General features: G+C 43.3%; 2 protein-coding genes across 3 annotated transcripts; both read left to right on the top strand.

The window, feature by feature from the left end:
* Window positions 1-56: 56 nt before the first annotated feature.
* arg1 (arginase 1) lies at window positions 57-4906 on the top strand. Its single transcript, XM_077550184.1, has 8 exons — window positions 57-560; window positions 642-714; window positions 1173-1347; window positions 1625-1784; window positions 2849-2943; window positions 3341-3448; window positions 3551-3684; window positions 4245-4906. Exons 1-8 carry the CDS (start codon window positions 435-437, stop codon window positions 4406-4408), a joined length of 1035 nt encoding a protein of 344 aa, XP_077406310.1. The 5' UTR covers window positions 57-434; the 3' UTR covers window positions 4409-4906.
* A 1490-nt stretch (window positions 4907-6396) lies between these two features.
* Window positions 6397-14848, top strand: LOC144038045 (testican-2). 2 transcript variants are annotated; one of them, XM_077550134.1, is made up of 12 exons: window positions 6397-6522; window positions 7713-8490; window positions 9708-9716; window positions 9798-9843; window positions 10113-10227; window positions 11062-11170; window positions 11249-11354; window positions 12545-12664; window positions 12800-13018; window positions 13101-13163; window positions 13227-13367; window positions 13545-14848. In XM_077550134.1, exons 2-12 carry the CDS (start codon window positions 8293-8295, stop codon window positions 13685-13687), a joined length of 1269 nt encoding a protein of 422 aa, XP_077406260.1. In that variant the 5' UTR covers window positions 6397-6522; window positions 7713-8292; the 3' UTR covers window positions 13688-14848. The 2 variants fall into 2 exon arrangements, with proteins under 2 accessions (XP_077406260.1, XP_077406259.1); XM_077550133.1 differs by lacking the exons at window positions 6397-6522; window positions 7713-8490; window positions 9708-9716 and having other exon boundaries at window positions 9777-9843; window positions 13221-13367; window positions 13545-14847.
* The last annotated feature ends 293 nt before the right edge of the window (window positions 14849-15141 follow it).

Here is a 15141-nt window from a genome sequence, read left to right as displayed (position 1 = left end):
TCGCTATTTTTAGTCATAAACACACTACAAACCTTTTTTGTTGTTGTTTTATAGCCAAGCCAGATCGGATTGATGGCATTTCCTTCAACTTCTGTGGGGAAAGATGAATTGAAATCAATGAACTCACCAACTGGAATTGTCGCAGCAAAGAAGGCGAAAAGAAAAATGCATGTCATGTTGGGAAAAGTGTTTTTTAAAATATCTATTTCAATACACTGTTGGAAATGTGATCAACGAATCTTTCATTTTTCCAACATGCTTTTGGTTATTTGCTTTGGAATATTTGCTTACTTGATTGACTTGAGGTGACTTGTTTTTCCCGAGCAATGATTAACCCCGGGTGACGTCACTCGCCGCTGGTGACGTCACACCGTCCCGCTGGAGAGAGCGCTCGCTCTCTCTCTCTCTCTCTTCTTCATTTCCCACTCGGCACCATGCAGCGCGCCAGGACGCCTCTGCAGCTTCTCGTGACCGGCGCCGTACGTCGTCTTCATCATCATCGTCATCATCACCAGGAGCGCTCCGTGGGGATCATCGGAGCGCCCTTCTCCAAAGGACAGGTGAGGTCAGGTGATCCCGGCCGGCTCTTTCCATACCTGGACCAATAAGGATTAAGAAAAGTGTGTGTGTGTGTGTGTCAGCCTCGAGACGGCGTGCAGCTCGGACCGGACGCCATCCGCGCCGAGGGACTTGTAACCGAGCTTCAGGCGCAAGGTGACCATCCGTTATTTGCTCAAATGTTTTTTTTTTTACAGTTTTGATGTTTTATTAGACTTAGCAAGCGAGTGCGCTAAACAACAGAAGATAAAATCCATTTTTCACAGTCTGTGAATTATTCAAATGGCCTCAAGATACGACTTGTATTATTTATAGGTTCATGATGATTATGTAACTTTTTATGTAAAGTTTTTTTTTTCCCCTTTGATTTGTTGTTTGAAGGCGTCAAGATACTTTTGATCTGTTCAACGTTGCCTGCCACTCTCTCAATCGATCACGCTCATATTTTGACAGGCTTGTTACGTATTTGACATATTTGATCAGATTTTCGCTCAACTGATTAACTTTGCTCTCCACTAAATAAAAACACACAAGTTGCCAGACCAACTGACCATGACTGCTCAACTCAAAGCAAGCAGGAATCGAATTATTTCTGTATTTATTTGCTGGTCCAGGTTGCACCGTGAAGGATTACGGCAATTTGCCGTTTGAGGACGTGCTGCCCGACGAGCCGGTGGGGCGGGTCAAGCGCGCTCGGGCGGTGGGCGACGCCAACCGCAGGCTGTCGGAGGCGGTGCGGGCGGTCAAGCGCGACGGGCACACGGCGGTCATGCTGGGCGGAGACCACAGGTCGGCTGCCCTTTGTTTACAAATAACACACTTTTGGGCCCGACGACTCGCAGGAATCGTTTTTTTTGTCGAGGTACTCCAGCATCAAACAAATGCAACAAATGTTCCGAGCTCGAGTTGACTTTGGAGAATCTTTAGCCGTCCCGTTGAAACGTGCAAACGTTCCGCCAAGTGTCTGTCAATCATCCATTGAGAGGACAAACAAGCTGATCTATAGAACCTTGACTCTATATACATACAATGTGATTTTTTTTTTTTTCTCAACTTGACTTTCCAGCCTGGCCATTGGCTCGGTCCACGGGCACGCGTCGGCCGTGGGGGACGTGAGCCTGATTTGGGTGGACGCCCACGCCGACATCAACACGCCGCTCAGCACGCCCACGGGGAACATGCACGGCCAGCCCGTGTCCTTCCTGCTCCACGAGCTGCGACCCAAGGTCAGAAGATCGCACGCAGTATCCGTTTGATCGACCTCGGGTCTTGCTGAATTTGGCTTCCTCTTGAGTTTGTTTGTCTACAGATGTTCAGTCTGTCAAGTTTTGTTGAGCAATTCTTTTGCTATTCAAAGTTATGAACTAACATCAGTTTTTTGTCAGTAGGTACGGAATCACATTGCATTCACTTGGGGGGGTCCAGAAACACCTTTTTTTTTTTTGAGGATTTTTTTTGGGGGGAGCTTTTGTTTTTTGTGCATTTAAAAAAAAAATCTGTTTTTCTGAATGTTTTTTTCAGTTTTACAGAATTTTTTTTTTTGTCATAAAAAAATATTCCATAAAACAAGAAATAGAAAAAAACAGGGGGGGGGGGGAGTTTAAAAAAAAAAAAAATCAATTATTTATTTATTTTTAAAGGAAAAAAATATTCCATAAAACAAGAAATAGAAAAAAACAGGGGGGAGGAGGAGTTTAAAAAAAAAATCTATTATTTATTTATTTTTAAAGGAAAAAAATATTCCATAAAACAAGAAATAGAAAAATTACCTAGAAAAAAACAAGGGGGAGGAGGAGTTAAAAAAAAACCCAAATCAATTATTTATTTATTTTTAAAGGAAAAAAATATTCTGAAAAACAGAGCCAGAACCAGCTTTTGTTTTTCGGGCTATTTATCTATTTATTTATTTTACCTCTGAACTCCAAGTGACTTGTTGCAGACTCTTAATGGCGGACACTTTCCCACACGTAGAAACTTAACTGTTAGCTTACTAAACTCATGCCGGTCAATTGACTTGTTGGTATGCTAAAGTGTTCCCAAAAACGATAAACCTAGCTTACATTAGAATGATAGTATAAAGTAAAAAAAAAAAAAAGCATAAAACATTACTAATTGTGTGTGTGTGTGTTACTCATTACGCTATATGCCTTACCTTAAGGCAACCAGTCACTTGGGAGTTCAGAGGTTACTTTTTTTTTTTTTTTTTTTACTCCAAATAACTGAAGCTAGTGCTGTTTTTCAGGATAATTTTCTCCCTGTTTTTCGGAATATTTCCGTTTTTATTGGTCAGATTCCCGCCCTGCCCAACTTCTCGTGGATGACGTCGTGCGTGCCGGCCAAACATTTGGTCTACGTGGGCCTGAGAGACCTGGACCCCGAGGAGCAGTAAGTCTTCGCCTTCAAAGTCCAACAAGTTGCTCAAACTGGCTGGTCTTTTTGGTCTGTTCCTGTTCCTGTGTGTCCCCTGCCTTCCTGTCCATGTCTTCTAGATTATTCGTGCCTGTGTGTGTGTTTTTGTCTTCCTATGTCTTTTCCTGTTCTTTTCTATGTTTTCCTGTTCTAGATCCCAGTTTCTCACGTGCGAGTTCCTCTGCGTGTGTGTTCCTGTTCAGTTGCGTGTACCCCTTGCATGGGTCACATCCTGATACATAAACTTTAACCCACCCTCCGAAATGTAGACTTGAGAAACGGTTCGGTCTGAAGGTCAAAAGTATGGCGGCAACCAAGAATTGTGTCGGGTTTGCGTGATGATGGTGCGTGTTTTGCCGCCGCCGCCGTGCAGCTACATCCTGAAGCTGGCGGGCATCAAGGCCTTTTCCATGACACAAGTGGATGCGCTGGGCATCGGCCGCGTGATGGAGGAGACGTGCGACTTCCTGTGTAAAGACGGGTACGTAGTGTAGCCGCGCCCCCCCCGCCAGGCGCGTCTTCGTCACGTCACGTCACGTCACGTCACGTCACGTCACGTGGTCACCATGAAACGCTGGAGCAGAACAAGACCGATCCACCTGAGCTACGACGTGGACGCCTTGGACCCAGACGTCACCCCGGCCACGGGGACGCCCGTGCGGGGCGGCCTCACCTACAGGGAGGGCGTCTACATTGCCGAACACCTCAGCACCACCGGTACGGCTTACTTTGGACTTTTTTCATACGTGCCTGTTCCTGTTCTGGTGTAGGTTTCTGATCTTGCATGTTTGCTCCCGTTCTTGTTCCTGCGCGTGTGTTCTTGTATGTTGCTGTTCATGACGTGTCCGTTCCAGTTGTTTTATGCATGAGCTTGTTGCAGATTTCACGGGTGCAAAAGAATGTGAAGCTCTGACTTCCTTTTGCAATGCCAACTTCATCCAAACACTTTGTTTAGTGACTTGTCGGTCTTTCACGTGGACTTTGGGGGATTCTTGCCACTCGTCCTTGAAAATTGCGCCAATTGAGAGCGGTTGGACGGGCGGTAAGCGTAAGTTGCCCGCTTCAGGTCTGCTCGCAATCTTTTGAAAGAATTGAAGTCGGGATTTGAACTGGGCAAATCCAGAACACGAATCGTGTTGTCGTCTCCCAGGCTGCAACTTCACAAAGTTAGCTTGCGTACATGTTCCTGTGCACGTTTTTGTCCCTCTCCCCTTGCGTTGGATGTTCCCGCGTGCAGCGCAGGTGTCGTCGCTGATTGCCGCGTGGTCGCGTTTCAGGGCTGCTGTCGGCGGTGGACGTGGTGGAGTTGAACCCTCTCGGGGCCGCGTCGGAGCAGGACGTCAGGCGGACGGCCGGGGTCGCGCTGGACGTTTTGCTGGGCTGCTTCGGGCGCCTGCGGGGCGGGAACCACCCGCCGGATTTCTGCCTGCCCGACGTTTGACGGCGGCAAAAGGAAGGCCTGAAGCCCCCGTCAGCGTTTGCTCGCCATCCTTCAGGTCCCGTTTCACCTTCTTGTACTCACAACTAAGACATTGGATTGCGTCTCACAAAGATGTCTCTGTCCAAGACAGAGACATCCTTCACTTGGATGCTGGTTCAAAAACAAAAAGTTGAAGCCAAAGAAACTCTCACACAAACTGGAATGATTGTTTTTCGTTGGTTGTCGTCACACATTTGCGTCTTCCGGAATGTGAAAGCATTTGATTTTATTTACATCTTACTTGGACTTTTCAAACTTTTGCACTGATGTTATGATTTGGAAATGGATGGACGAGCCAGTTGGACCATAGATGAGGTAACAAAGAACAACATTGACAGTAAAATAATTGACTATTTCCAACATTTCATTGATACAACTCATGTGTAATTAACAACCCAATTATTGAATCAAATAAATCAATATCCTGAGTTAACTTCTTTAATAAAACAATACACCCATTATTATGTGTGAATGAGTTGAGCAGATTTAATTATGATCTATTACCCACTTGAAAAAAATGAATGTATGTATTTGGATTCATAAATTTCATTATAATTAAGAACTTAACTAAATAAACAGTGAAAATATGAATCGCTTATATAAAATCTACCTGTTCAAATGTAATATAAATGACATTAACACATCTAATTAAATTATTTAATATAAAAAAATAGTCAATTTATATGTATATTTCCTTAAAAATTGACTCCGTTTATTACATTTAATTATAATTACCGGTAAGTAAAGCTTCATTGACTGCATATACTGTATAAAATGGCTTATCTTTTTTAGATTGTATCTACGACGAATCAGTTAACCATTAAATGAAATCAAATAAAAAACACATTTGAATGCACTAATTACAGCACGCTTGCTCAACGCTGCGCAGGCCGGCCGGGCGGCCTCCAAACTGCCACAAAAAGTGCAAATGTGCAAAAAAAAAAAAACGATATCGTCCACAAAGCAAGCAAAGAATACTGTGAAAGGTCAACAGCCTCGCTCGCGCGCGATTGGTGGAAAAGGAAGGGCGGCCGCAAACAAGCCAAAGGCACACTTTTGCCTTGTTTGGGGGAGTTGTGTAAGTGGAACCAAACACATTTCATTTTTCAAGCAGCCAACAGGAAATGCATGTGAAAATGTTCCCGTCGCCGATTATTCGGCTTCCGTGGAGGGAAAACAAAGAAATAAAACAAGCTGCAGGGTCACATTGTGTGCCGCATGACATGAAAGCATGGAGAATCCGGATTTTGGGGGGGCAAGCGCTTAAAAAATGTCACGTGACCCATTTGGATCTTGGAATCCGCCGGCGAAAGTGCAGAGGATCCGTGTTGATGTGGACACGGGCAAAAGATCGGTTTCGTTCTCGGAATCTCTTACAAACACTGAATTGGGCAAAAACAATCCCGTCCGAGTGGCCACAATTGTCTGGCAACGTGAAAATGTTTCCTTACTTTGGGATAAACGCTCAAATTCCTCTGCAAATAATTCCACATCCACCTCGCGTTACGACGGCTGACGAGCGCCCTCTTGTGGTGGATGCCACCAGGGGCCACCTCAGTGTTGCGACTTCAAAAAGTTGATGATGGAGATCATTTGCCCCCATCAGAGAAATATCTTATTTGGCATGAGATTTTTTAATCAAAAGAGCAAGCATCCTGATTGCATTGGCTCATTTTTATTTCTCCTCAGCAAAAAGGAATTCATTTTTAAATCAAGTGAAACATTACTTCATCCACAAAATAACCGCATTAGTCAAATAAAAAGTGTCAAATTCCTTTTACTGGAACAACAAACAATCTAAAATGTATCCCATGTTTAGGCTCAAAAACAACAACAACATTAACACGAATAATTCAACGAGCAGATTGAGGTTTCCAAAATCGACTTTTTAATGAGTCCAAAGAAGATCAACGAATTGTGACGCACCTGAAGCGCTGACCTTAATTAAGGTGAAACGAAGCAGCGGTCAAGTGGCAATTAAGCGACATAAGTCTCGCTGTCTTGTCTTGTCTGGCTGACGTGCCAGCGCGTTCGATTTCTACTTTTACAAATGTTGCCGAGTTCAAGTCGCCTCTGTGAGTAAGGTTTTCGTTTTCGCCAGTCGGTGTCGTCTCGTCTCGCTATGCACCTGTTTTTGGATTATTTTTATTCGCATTTTGTTTCTTCGCCTTTAATGTCTCTTAATGAGTTTGACTGGAGTTGCCTGTCAGATGAATCACGGCGCACACGTACACGGCGGTCGAATTGTGCGCGTCAACATAAATCTACCCCGGCGCCATATTGGATGTGGCGAAATAAAACCCCGTTTCCGGTCGGCTGTGGCTCAGTAGGTAGAGCGGTTCGAAACCCGGCTCCGACTGTTTGCTGTTAATGTACCTTTGGGCAAAACACTGAACCCTAAATTACTTGCAGGTCGATATTGTGCCTTATATGGTTTAAAAAAAAAAAAAAAAAGGGAGGGGGGCAAAATGTTATCTTGTGTTTTTAGTCATCTTGAGACAGACTTCTAATTTTCTCCTAATTTATTTTTTTCTTTAGTATCTTTAGTGAGTTTGCTAGATCAAATAATCCAAATAAAAATAAATGATTGGCTCACGATTGCTTTCCTGACATGCGAACCAAGGATCGCGTTTCATTTTATTTTTGTAGTGTGCAATGGTCGCCGCTAGGTGTCAGAAACTAGCCATCCAAAAATAATGACTTGAGCTTTTGACAGTATTGAAAAGTATTTGTCCAATCAAGTAGAAAACAAACCTCAGTTTGAATTCTCTCCCTATGGAAGTGCAGTTTTTGAATTTTCTCACAATGAGGCGCAATGCTTACAATGCCAATACAGTATTTAGGTGGTGTAAAAAAAAATGTGCCGACATGTTTGTACACAAGGATCAGAGGTGATTGTGGCTCATGTTGACAGATGACGACATCTCTTGATGAGGATGCGGCATCGGGCACGTGTCAACATTTTGGGGTTGGGGCGGGAATCTCTTGGTTCTCCTGCTTTGCCCTTGACTTGTCCACTCGGCTCCGCACGTGTCCGCGCCGCATCGACTGTTTTGATGCCAGTGGCGGAGTTAAGTCGAGCCATCTCAGTGGCGTGGAGCGGACGCCATCCCACTCCCCCGACCCCCTCTGACACTTGTGACCTCAACCAGGGTTGGCTCGCTGCCGAGCTTTGTGTTGATCGTCTGTCACAAAGATAAACACGCTGAGGGTATCATTAATTAGACTTTCGCTTTTTAATACTTGTTTTTCAAATCCTTTGCAGTCACGCGTGGAAACTCGTCAACTGGATTTCATCCGTGGCGATGCTCTGCCATGCCTCGACTGCGACTGGCTTCACTTCCTGCTTGTTATTGTCGGGACATCTTCACATTTTGTCTTGGCCATGTGAAATGCATGCTCAATGACATTCAGGTCAGGCGAGTGACCTGGCCTTTGCATAACCACATCTTTGCCTTCAAAACCACGTTTGCAGTATGCTTCGGGTTATTGTCCATCTGCGCTGTGAAGCGCCTCAGATTGCGCAAAAAGCTTTCGAATAAATCCGATTGATTTTGTCTGCAGTTGCATTGGCAGCCGTACGCGTCCCCGCTAGCGCCACCATGCTTGAGGTCAAATAAACCCCCCCACCCATCCCAGCTTGAACAGTCAGTTGCTTAGGACGCTAAGCTCCTCCTCCTTGCCCTCGCAGGCTATAAGTGAGCAGCAATGAATGCTGGATGTAGTCCCTCCTCCCACTTTGGCGTCTCCTCTTCCTCCTCCTCTCTTGCATTCTTGCACGAGGATCCTCCACAGCAGCACTTGCAGCATCTCCTGGAGCAGCAGCAGCGCGTGTGCCCACCACCATGGCGGCGGCGGCGGCGGCGGCGGCTGGCAGCTCCCTGACGGCCGCCTTCTTGCTGTGCCTGCTGCTGGGCTGCGTCTCCCTGCAGCTGGACGCCGGAGAAGTGGAGGCGGCGGCGCAGAGAGCAGACGACCCGACGGAGGGCGAGCGCTGGCGCCACGGCAGCCGCGGAACGGAGCCCTGGAACCGCTTCCGAGACGTGAGTGTTGCCTTCCCTGCCCGCTGGGAGCGAGCACGCGCGTGTCTGCTGGTGCGCATGTTTGATTCATTTTTGTGTCTTTTGTTTTTAGTGCCGCAGCACAGTGGAGGCGAATAGCTTTCAAGTTTGTGCGTGTCATTTTCATTAAATGTAGTTGTGTCAAAATTAGTGCGTCAACAATTAATTTAAAGTTCCTTTAACGCCACAATTTTTTTTTTTTTTACACGCAATTAACTCTTTGACTGCCAAAAACGTTAAATAACGTTTAGTAAAATCCTATGGAGGAGTGCCAAAGACGTTAAAAGACGTTTGTTTGGAAACAGAGGTGAAACTAACCATTTTCTATTGTTGATTACTGAAAAACAGAATAAGGTAGAAACAAACTTTTTTTTTCTGATGAAAGATGATAGTCCAATCTTTCATTTGGTACTATGTGTGTTTCCATAGTCCAAACACATAATTTTCTATGGACCTTGAAAGATCAGTCAAAATGCTTAAAATCGGCTGGCACCCACGGCATCCCTTTTCTGAAAACGTCTGGCAGTCAAAGAGCTAATGACCGTCCCTTACTTAGCCTGTACTGGGGGAATTCCAGTCACAACACAGCAGACATGTCCACGTCAAAATTTAGCAGTAATAAATGTCATATTAATGCATATAATATTATAATAGCATTGTAATAATAATGCGTGCTGGATGCTTGTCTCGAGCGTCTGCTCACTGCAAAGGAGGCCATTTGTGACAAAAATCATTTTGTTGCCTGCATTGCTTTTGCTAGCCTCTAGGATGCTATTAATGTGAATTTCATCATCTCTGGTTGCTTTCAAGCCGTAAAAATCAAGTAAAAAAAAAAAAAAAAGTTTGCTCTGTGAGGCTTTAAATATTAGCATGCTAGCACACGCATCACACTCCATATTTGATCATTTATCAAGTTGAAAGACAACAGATGGGTTTTTGATGTTCTTTCCGATCTAGCAAAACATGAAGTTTGATTCCGTTTTAGTCTATAAAACAATTTAAAAAAAACACCTTTAGGAATGTCTTGATAAAATCACAAAAATGTTTATCGCATTTCTCTCTGTTAAATGACTTTGTTGTTGTATAATCCCTTTATGTGTGAATTTCTTTTTTTTCCCCACATGATGTTTTTTTCCTATTTGTGTAACGATACCTCCCCTTTCTGCGTCTCTTACCACCGCGTGGCATCACCATGACAGGAAGTGGAGGTTAGTTCTGGTTTTGCATCGCCCGGGTCACGCGTGCTCCTCCAAAAATTTGTTTTAATATAATTTTTTTTCCCATACCAGGATGACGACCTTCGAAATGTGGAGGAAAGCGTGACCTTGAAAGGGAGTAAGTCTTGACTTCGTTCAACTTTTTATTGGCGAGATTAGTTTCCTTTTTTGGGTGTAACTTCCTGTTCCAAGTTTTTGAAAATCAACATGGATAAAGAAATGTAGTCATTTTTGAATATTAAATTAGCTAATGATGTTTACGTTAACCGGAGGAGTTGTATTATTGAATACACTTTACTGTGCACTGAAGCTGCAATAAGCAAATCATGTGGAAAAATGTCTGCTTTTGCAAAACATATAAATGTTGTAACGTTGTTTTGTTTGTAGACATGGACGGCACCAAGGACCCGTGTCGGCATGTCAAGTGCAGCCGCCATAAGTCGTGCGTGGCACACGACTCCCAGAAGGCCGTGTGCGTCAGTCGCAGGAAGCTCCAGCAAAGGTAAGGTACACACACACACCAAAAAAAAAAATAATAATAAAAACTCATGTTTTTCTTACTAATGTTTTTGGGGAGTTTTGGTTTCTTGTCATTTTTATTTTCTGTTTTTCTGAATATTTTTCTTCTGTTTTACTGCCTATTTTTTCTGTCCTAAAAAACAATATTCCCAAAAAAAGGGGGAAAATATTCCCAAAAATGGGAATAAATTATATATTTTTTAAAAGAGCACCAGTTTCTGTTTTTATGAGTGATTTTTTTTCCTTTTTTTTCACTGCCTATTTTTTCTGTCCTAAAAAACAATATTCCCAAAAAAAGGGGGAAAATATTCCCAAAAATGGGAATAAATTATATATTTTTTAAAAGAGCACCAGTTTCTGTTTTTATGAGTGATTTTTTTTCCTTTTTTTTTCACTGCCTATTTTTTCTGTCCTAAAAAACAATATTCCCAAAAAAAGGGGGAAAATATTCCCAAAAATGGGAATAAATTATATATTTTTTTAAAAGAGCACGAGTTTCTGTTTTTATGAGTGATTTTTTTTCCTTTTTTTTTCACTGCCTATTTTTTCTGTCCTAAAAAATAATATTCCCAAAAAAAGGGGGAAAATATTCCCAAAAATGGGAATTATATTTTTTAAAAGAGCACCAGTTTCTTTTTTTTTGAGTGATTTTTTTCCCCTTTTTTTTTCTTTTTTTAAACACAAGAATTACATTTATTTATTTTTTTTACAGTGAGAAAGTATGAAAAAAGAAGAAAATATCAATGAGAAAAATGAGTCCAGTCATACAGAAGTCAACAAAAAAAACAAAACATATTTGTATCCCCCCCCCCCCCAGAGTCCAGCAGTCAGTGCAGCCGGTGGTCCGCGAGCCCACCTGTGCCTCTTGTCCCCCCACTGCCTCAGCGCCCGTGTGCGGTTCTGATGGACACAATTATGCCTCGCAGGTAGACTGGACACTTGGAGCTCTTTTTTCTTCTTTTTTTTTTTTGTGGCCTGATGAATATTTGAAATGTGTTTTTCAGTGTAAGCTCCTGCAGCAGGCCTGCCTCGCCGGCAAAGTCGTGAGCGTCTTGTGTGCTGGATTTTGCCCCTGCGCCGTTACCTCCGCCAAGGCCGAAGCCAAACCCGGCAAGAATTTTTCTTTCTTTCTTTTTTTTTTTGGCTGAGGTACAAGAAAAGTGATCAATAGTCGGCCGTCTTAAGAGCTTCAACGCCACCCGTGGGACTCGCTGGCTCTTTGAGTCGGCGGCGTAACGGCAAATTCATTATTTAGAGTGTCTACATCATCCATCACGGCAATCGATCGATGGAGCACTTTGTGGAAATGCCGATGAATCAATCAGAAGGGAGGAAAAAAGCCAAAGCTTTCATTGGGATCAGCAGTTGAAAAGTAAAGTCGATTAGATCATCGGCAGTGTGAAAAAAAGGAAGCCAGCGGACAAAACATTAGGTACAGTCAAATTAGATTGATTGAAATCACAAATTTTTGGGCTTGCTTTTTAAAATCCACTTAAATAGACTTGACTTTTTTTGTACTTTCCGCCCAACTCTGGTTCATGTGGAAGCCCGTTCTTGACAGTAAAAAAAATAAATACTGTATAAAGCTTATTTCTATGATGGCGTATTAGGGCTACTTTTTTTTTTCAGGGGTAGGGCTTAATATTAATAGCGGCCGAAATGAGTTTCCTCCGCAGGGTAGCCGGGCTCTCCCTTAGAGATCGGGTGAGAAGCTCGGTCATCCGAGAGGGACCCAGCGTTGAGTCGCTGCGTTCGGATGCCTCCTGGACGCCTCCCTGGGGAGGTGTTCCGGGCATGTCCTACCGGCAGGAGGCCCCGGGGACGACCCAGGACGCGCCGGAGAGACCATGTCTCTCGGCTGGCCTGGGAACGCCTTGGGGTCCCGTCGGATGAGCTGGCTGAAGTGGCTGGGGAGAGGGAAGTCTGGGCTTCCCTGCTAAAGCTGCTGCCCCCGCGACCCGACCCCGGATAAGCGGAAGAAGACGGACGGACGGACGGGCTTAATATTCAGAGAAAAACTAAAATGACAAATTTGTACTGGCAAATTTGCGAGAGAAAAAAAAACTTGGAAAAAAAAAAGTTTCTGAGTTTGTTTTTTTCTCGCAAATCTGCCACTTTATACACTTGCAAATTTCCGTGTTTTTTCTCGCAAAATGGCACTTTATTGCGACTTTTTTACACCACTTGCGGGTGCGCTTCTTAGCTGACTGACGCTAACTTTGTGACAGCAAATGCAGGAGCGGCTAAAAAGCATTTTCCCAAATTTGCAAATACTTATAATGCCGTTTTTTCCCTTTCAGAGAGCTGCACGGGCGAGGAGTTGGCCGACTTGGGCGAACGTCTCCGAGATTGGTTCCAGCTCCTGCACGGAAACGCCAAACACAAGAAGTCGGCCGAGCTGGCGGCCGCTCCCACCTCAGGTTTGCGTTTGTGTGACGTTCCCAGAAGAAGCAAAAGCAGCCTCCAAGTGGCAAAAGTTCGGGCAGCCCAAAAAAAATGGATCGTTGGCGTCGCCAGCCGTCAATGGTAGCGACTGTGTTTCTTTCCGTTGCCAGCGCTGGAGAGGAGCTCGCTGGCCAGCTGCAGCGACTCGATGGTGTGGATGTTCCTGAAACTGGACGGCGACGGCGACCTGCAGCTGCGGCCCGGCGAGCTGGCCGCCGTCGACCTGGACAAGTACGAGCCGTGCGTCGCGCGCTTCTTCAACTCCTGCGACGGCGCCGAGGACGGCGAGGTGTCCGTGGCCGAGTGGTGCCTCTGCTTCTGGAGGGAAAGTGAGTCGCATGCTGCTTCACCAAACGCATCGTCTGTTCACAGTTACAAATAGCTTGCTTTTTTTTTTTTTAATTGTGCTAGAGCCGCCGTGCCTCAATGAGCTGGAGAAGATCCAAGTGCAACATGTGGCCAAAAACAAGCCTGGTAATTACAGTCATTTTGAGCTTTTATGTTTTATTGCATGTTGACTTTTGTGTGCGGTCGCAGGCACGCACGTTCCCAGCTGCGACGCGGACGGCTATTACAGAAAGTTGCAGTGCGAGCTAAGTGGCGGCGAGTGTTGGTGCGTGGACCCACAGGGCGGCGCCGAGGTGGCCGGCACCAGAATCCATGGCAACCCCGATTGTGGTAAAGACGAAAAAAAAAAAAGTTTGCGGTATCACGACCAAAGTTTATTTTCTCAAGAAGTTCTTGTTCCTCGTGTTTTGGTCACAAATGAGCGTTTTTGGTGAAACCAGGCAACCCATGACAATAAATCAACAAATGAATAAATATTTGTTCTGTGCGTTTCCTTGTGCTTCCCAGATGAAGTGTTGGGATCCTCGGGCCATTTCGGGAGCGGGGTGGGTTGGGGGGACGAAGAAGAAGAGGAGACGGCTGAAGAAGAAGAAGAGGAGGAAGAAGAAGAGGAGGAGGAGGAGGCCGATGATGGAGGCTACATCTGGTAGTAGCCCAAACGGAGAGCCGGGTTGCAGCCTTCGACCCCCGTTCAGGGACGGCAAAGATGGGCGGATTCCGGCCCAGGAGAGATTTGCACTGGTCCCGTGAGGAGGTGACAAGCATTCTATTTTTCTTGGATATTCCTAATCACCTCTTTTTTTCTTTTCTTTTTTTTTATTCAGGACACAAAATATGAACTCAGTTAAGTGTTAGCTTAGCATAAGAACCCAAACCTGTGGGTAATGAGAACAAAGTAGATGCGCAACAAAACCTGTAATTGTGGCATTAATCAGATGAACACAAAAAAAAAAAAAAAACGCGTTTGTCTAAGCTAAGTGTTAACAATAAATCTGGATGGAAAAGATTGCTAAGCTAGCTGTTAGCTTAGTATAAGTAAGGACCCAAATTTAATAGTGATTATCATCAAATGAATATCCAACCAAATCTGTTCTGTGGCATTAATGAGTCATGCTTCTTTCTATGCTAAGCTAATGGTTAGCAGCATTATTATTGGGTTACGCAAATATAAACATATTATAATGATCAAAGCTAACTGTTAGCTTAGCATAAGGTCCCAATTCCGGCATAAATTAGCAAGTGGGCGGCATTTGTCACTGCTTTCTTCTTCTTCCACTTCCTACTTTGTGCAAAACTAGTTTCTTTTGACGCTAAGCTAAATGTTAGCATATTTATTTCATACATCATTTGGTCAGTTTTTATCTTGAATTTTACAACAAAGATATTTGATTGTTGTTGTTGTTGGCATCATTGAGTAGAATGTAGCGTGAGGGAGATGACTTGAAGTCGGCGTTCTGTATTCCTTTGATGACAACAAGGCATGCTTCGCGCTAGTGCTTAGCGGTCGGCCTGCTTTTTGCTTTTTCGGTGTCGCATGTCATCCGTGAATGTACTTTGACGGAAATTTGAATGCAAAGTGTGGTTTTAAGGGCCATGTGGAATGTATTAAAAAAAAAAAAAGTTGTATATTGTTATACTATAAGCATTCGTGGATTAAATGTCATAGCTTTGTTTTTAGAATTTCCAACCGCTGCTGTAGATGACAAGTGCTAGTGGTTGCCAAAAAAGCTTATCAGCGGGTCTTTAAGCCTGCCTAATAAAGTCAAATAAATTGGGGGAAAATGGTCTTTTTAAATTGTTTCAAATCGTAAAACATTATAAATTTAGTTACACTTGATTAACATGATTTATTTATATATATCTATATATATATATCTATATATATATATCTATATATATATATATATATATATATATATATATATATATATATATATATATATATATATATATATATATATATATATATATATATATATATATATATTTTTATATATATATATTTTTATATATATATATTTTTATATATATATATTTTTATATATATATATATATTTTTATATATATATATTTATTTATTTATTTATTTATATAAATAAAAATA

Source organism: Vanacampus margaritifer, chromosome 18 (genome assembly GCF_051991255.1).
Source record: "Vanacampus margaritifer isolate UIUO_Vmar chromosome 18, RoL_Vmar_1.0, whole genome shotgun sequence".
Lineage (NCBI taxonomy): Eukaryota > Metazoa > Chordata > Actinopteri > Syngnathiformes > Syngnathidae > Vanacampus > Vanacampus margaritifer.
Note: the sequence above shows the minus strand (reverse complement) of the source record. Positions and strands in the feature narration are given on the sequence as shown.

Coding starts and splice junctions, on each gene's coding strand:
- arg1 (XM_077550184.1), top strand. CDS start 435: ATGCAGCGCGCCAGGACGCCTCTGCAGCTTCTCGTGACCGGCGCCGTA. Junction 2,944..3,340: donor GACCTGGACCCCGAGGAGCA/GTAAGTCTTCGC, acceptor GCCGCCGTGCAG/CTACATCCTGAAGCTGGCGG. Junction 3,449..3,550: donor GACTTCCTGTGTAAAGACGG/GTACGTAGTGTA, acceptor ACGCTGGAGCAG/AACAAGACCGATCCACCTGA.
- LOC144038045 (XM_077550134.1), top strand. CDS start 8,293: ATGGCGGCGGCGGCGGCGGCGGCGGCTGGCAGCTCCCTGACGGCCGCC. Junction 11,171..11,248: donor GACACAATTATGCCTCGCAG/GTAGACTGGACA, acceptor TGTGTTTTTCAG/TGTAAGCTCCTGCAGCAGGC. Junction 11,355..12,544: donor CAAGGCCGAAGCCAAACCCG/GCAAGAATTTTT, acceptor TTTCCCTTTCAG/AGAGCTGCACGGGCGAGGAG.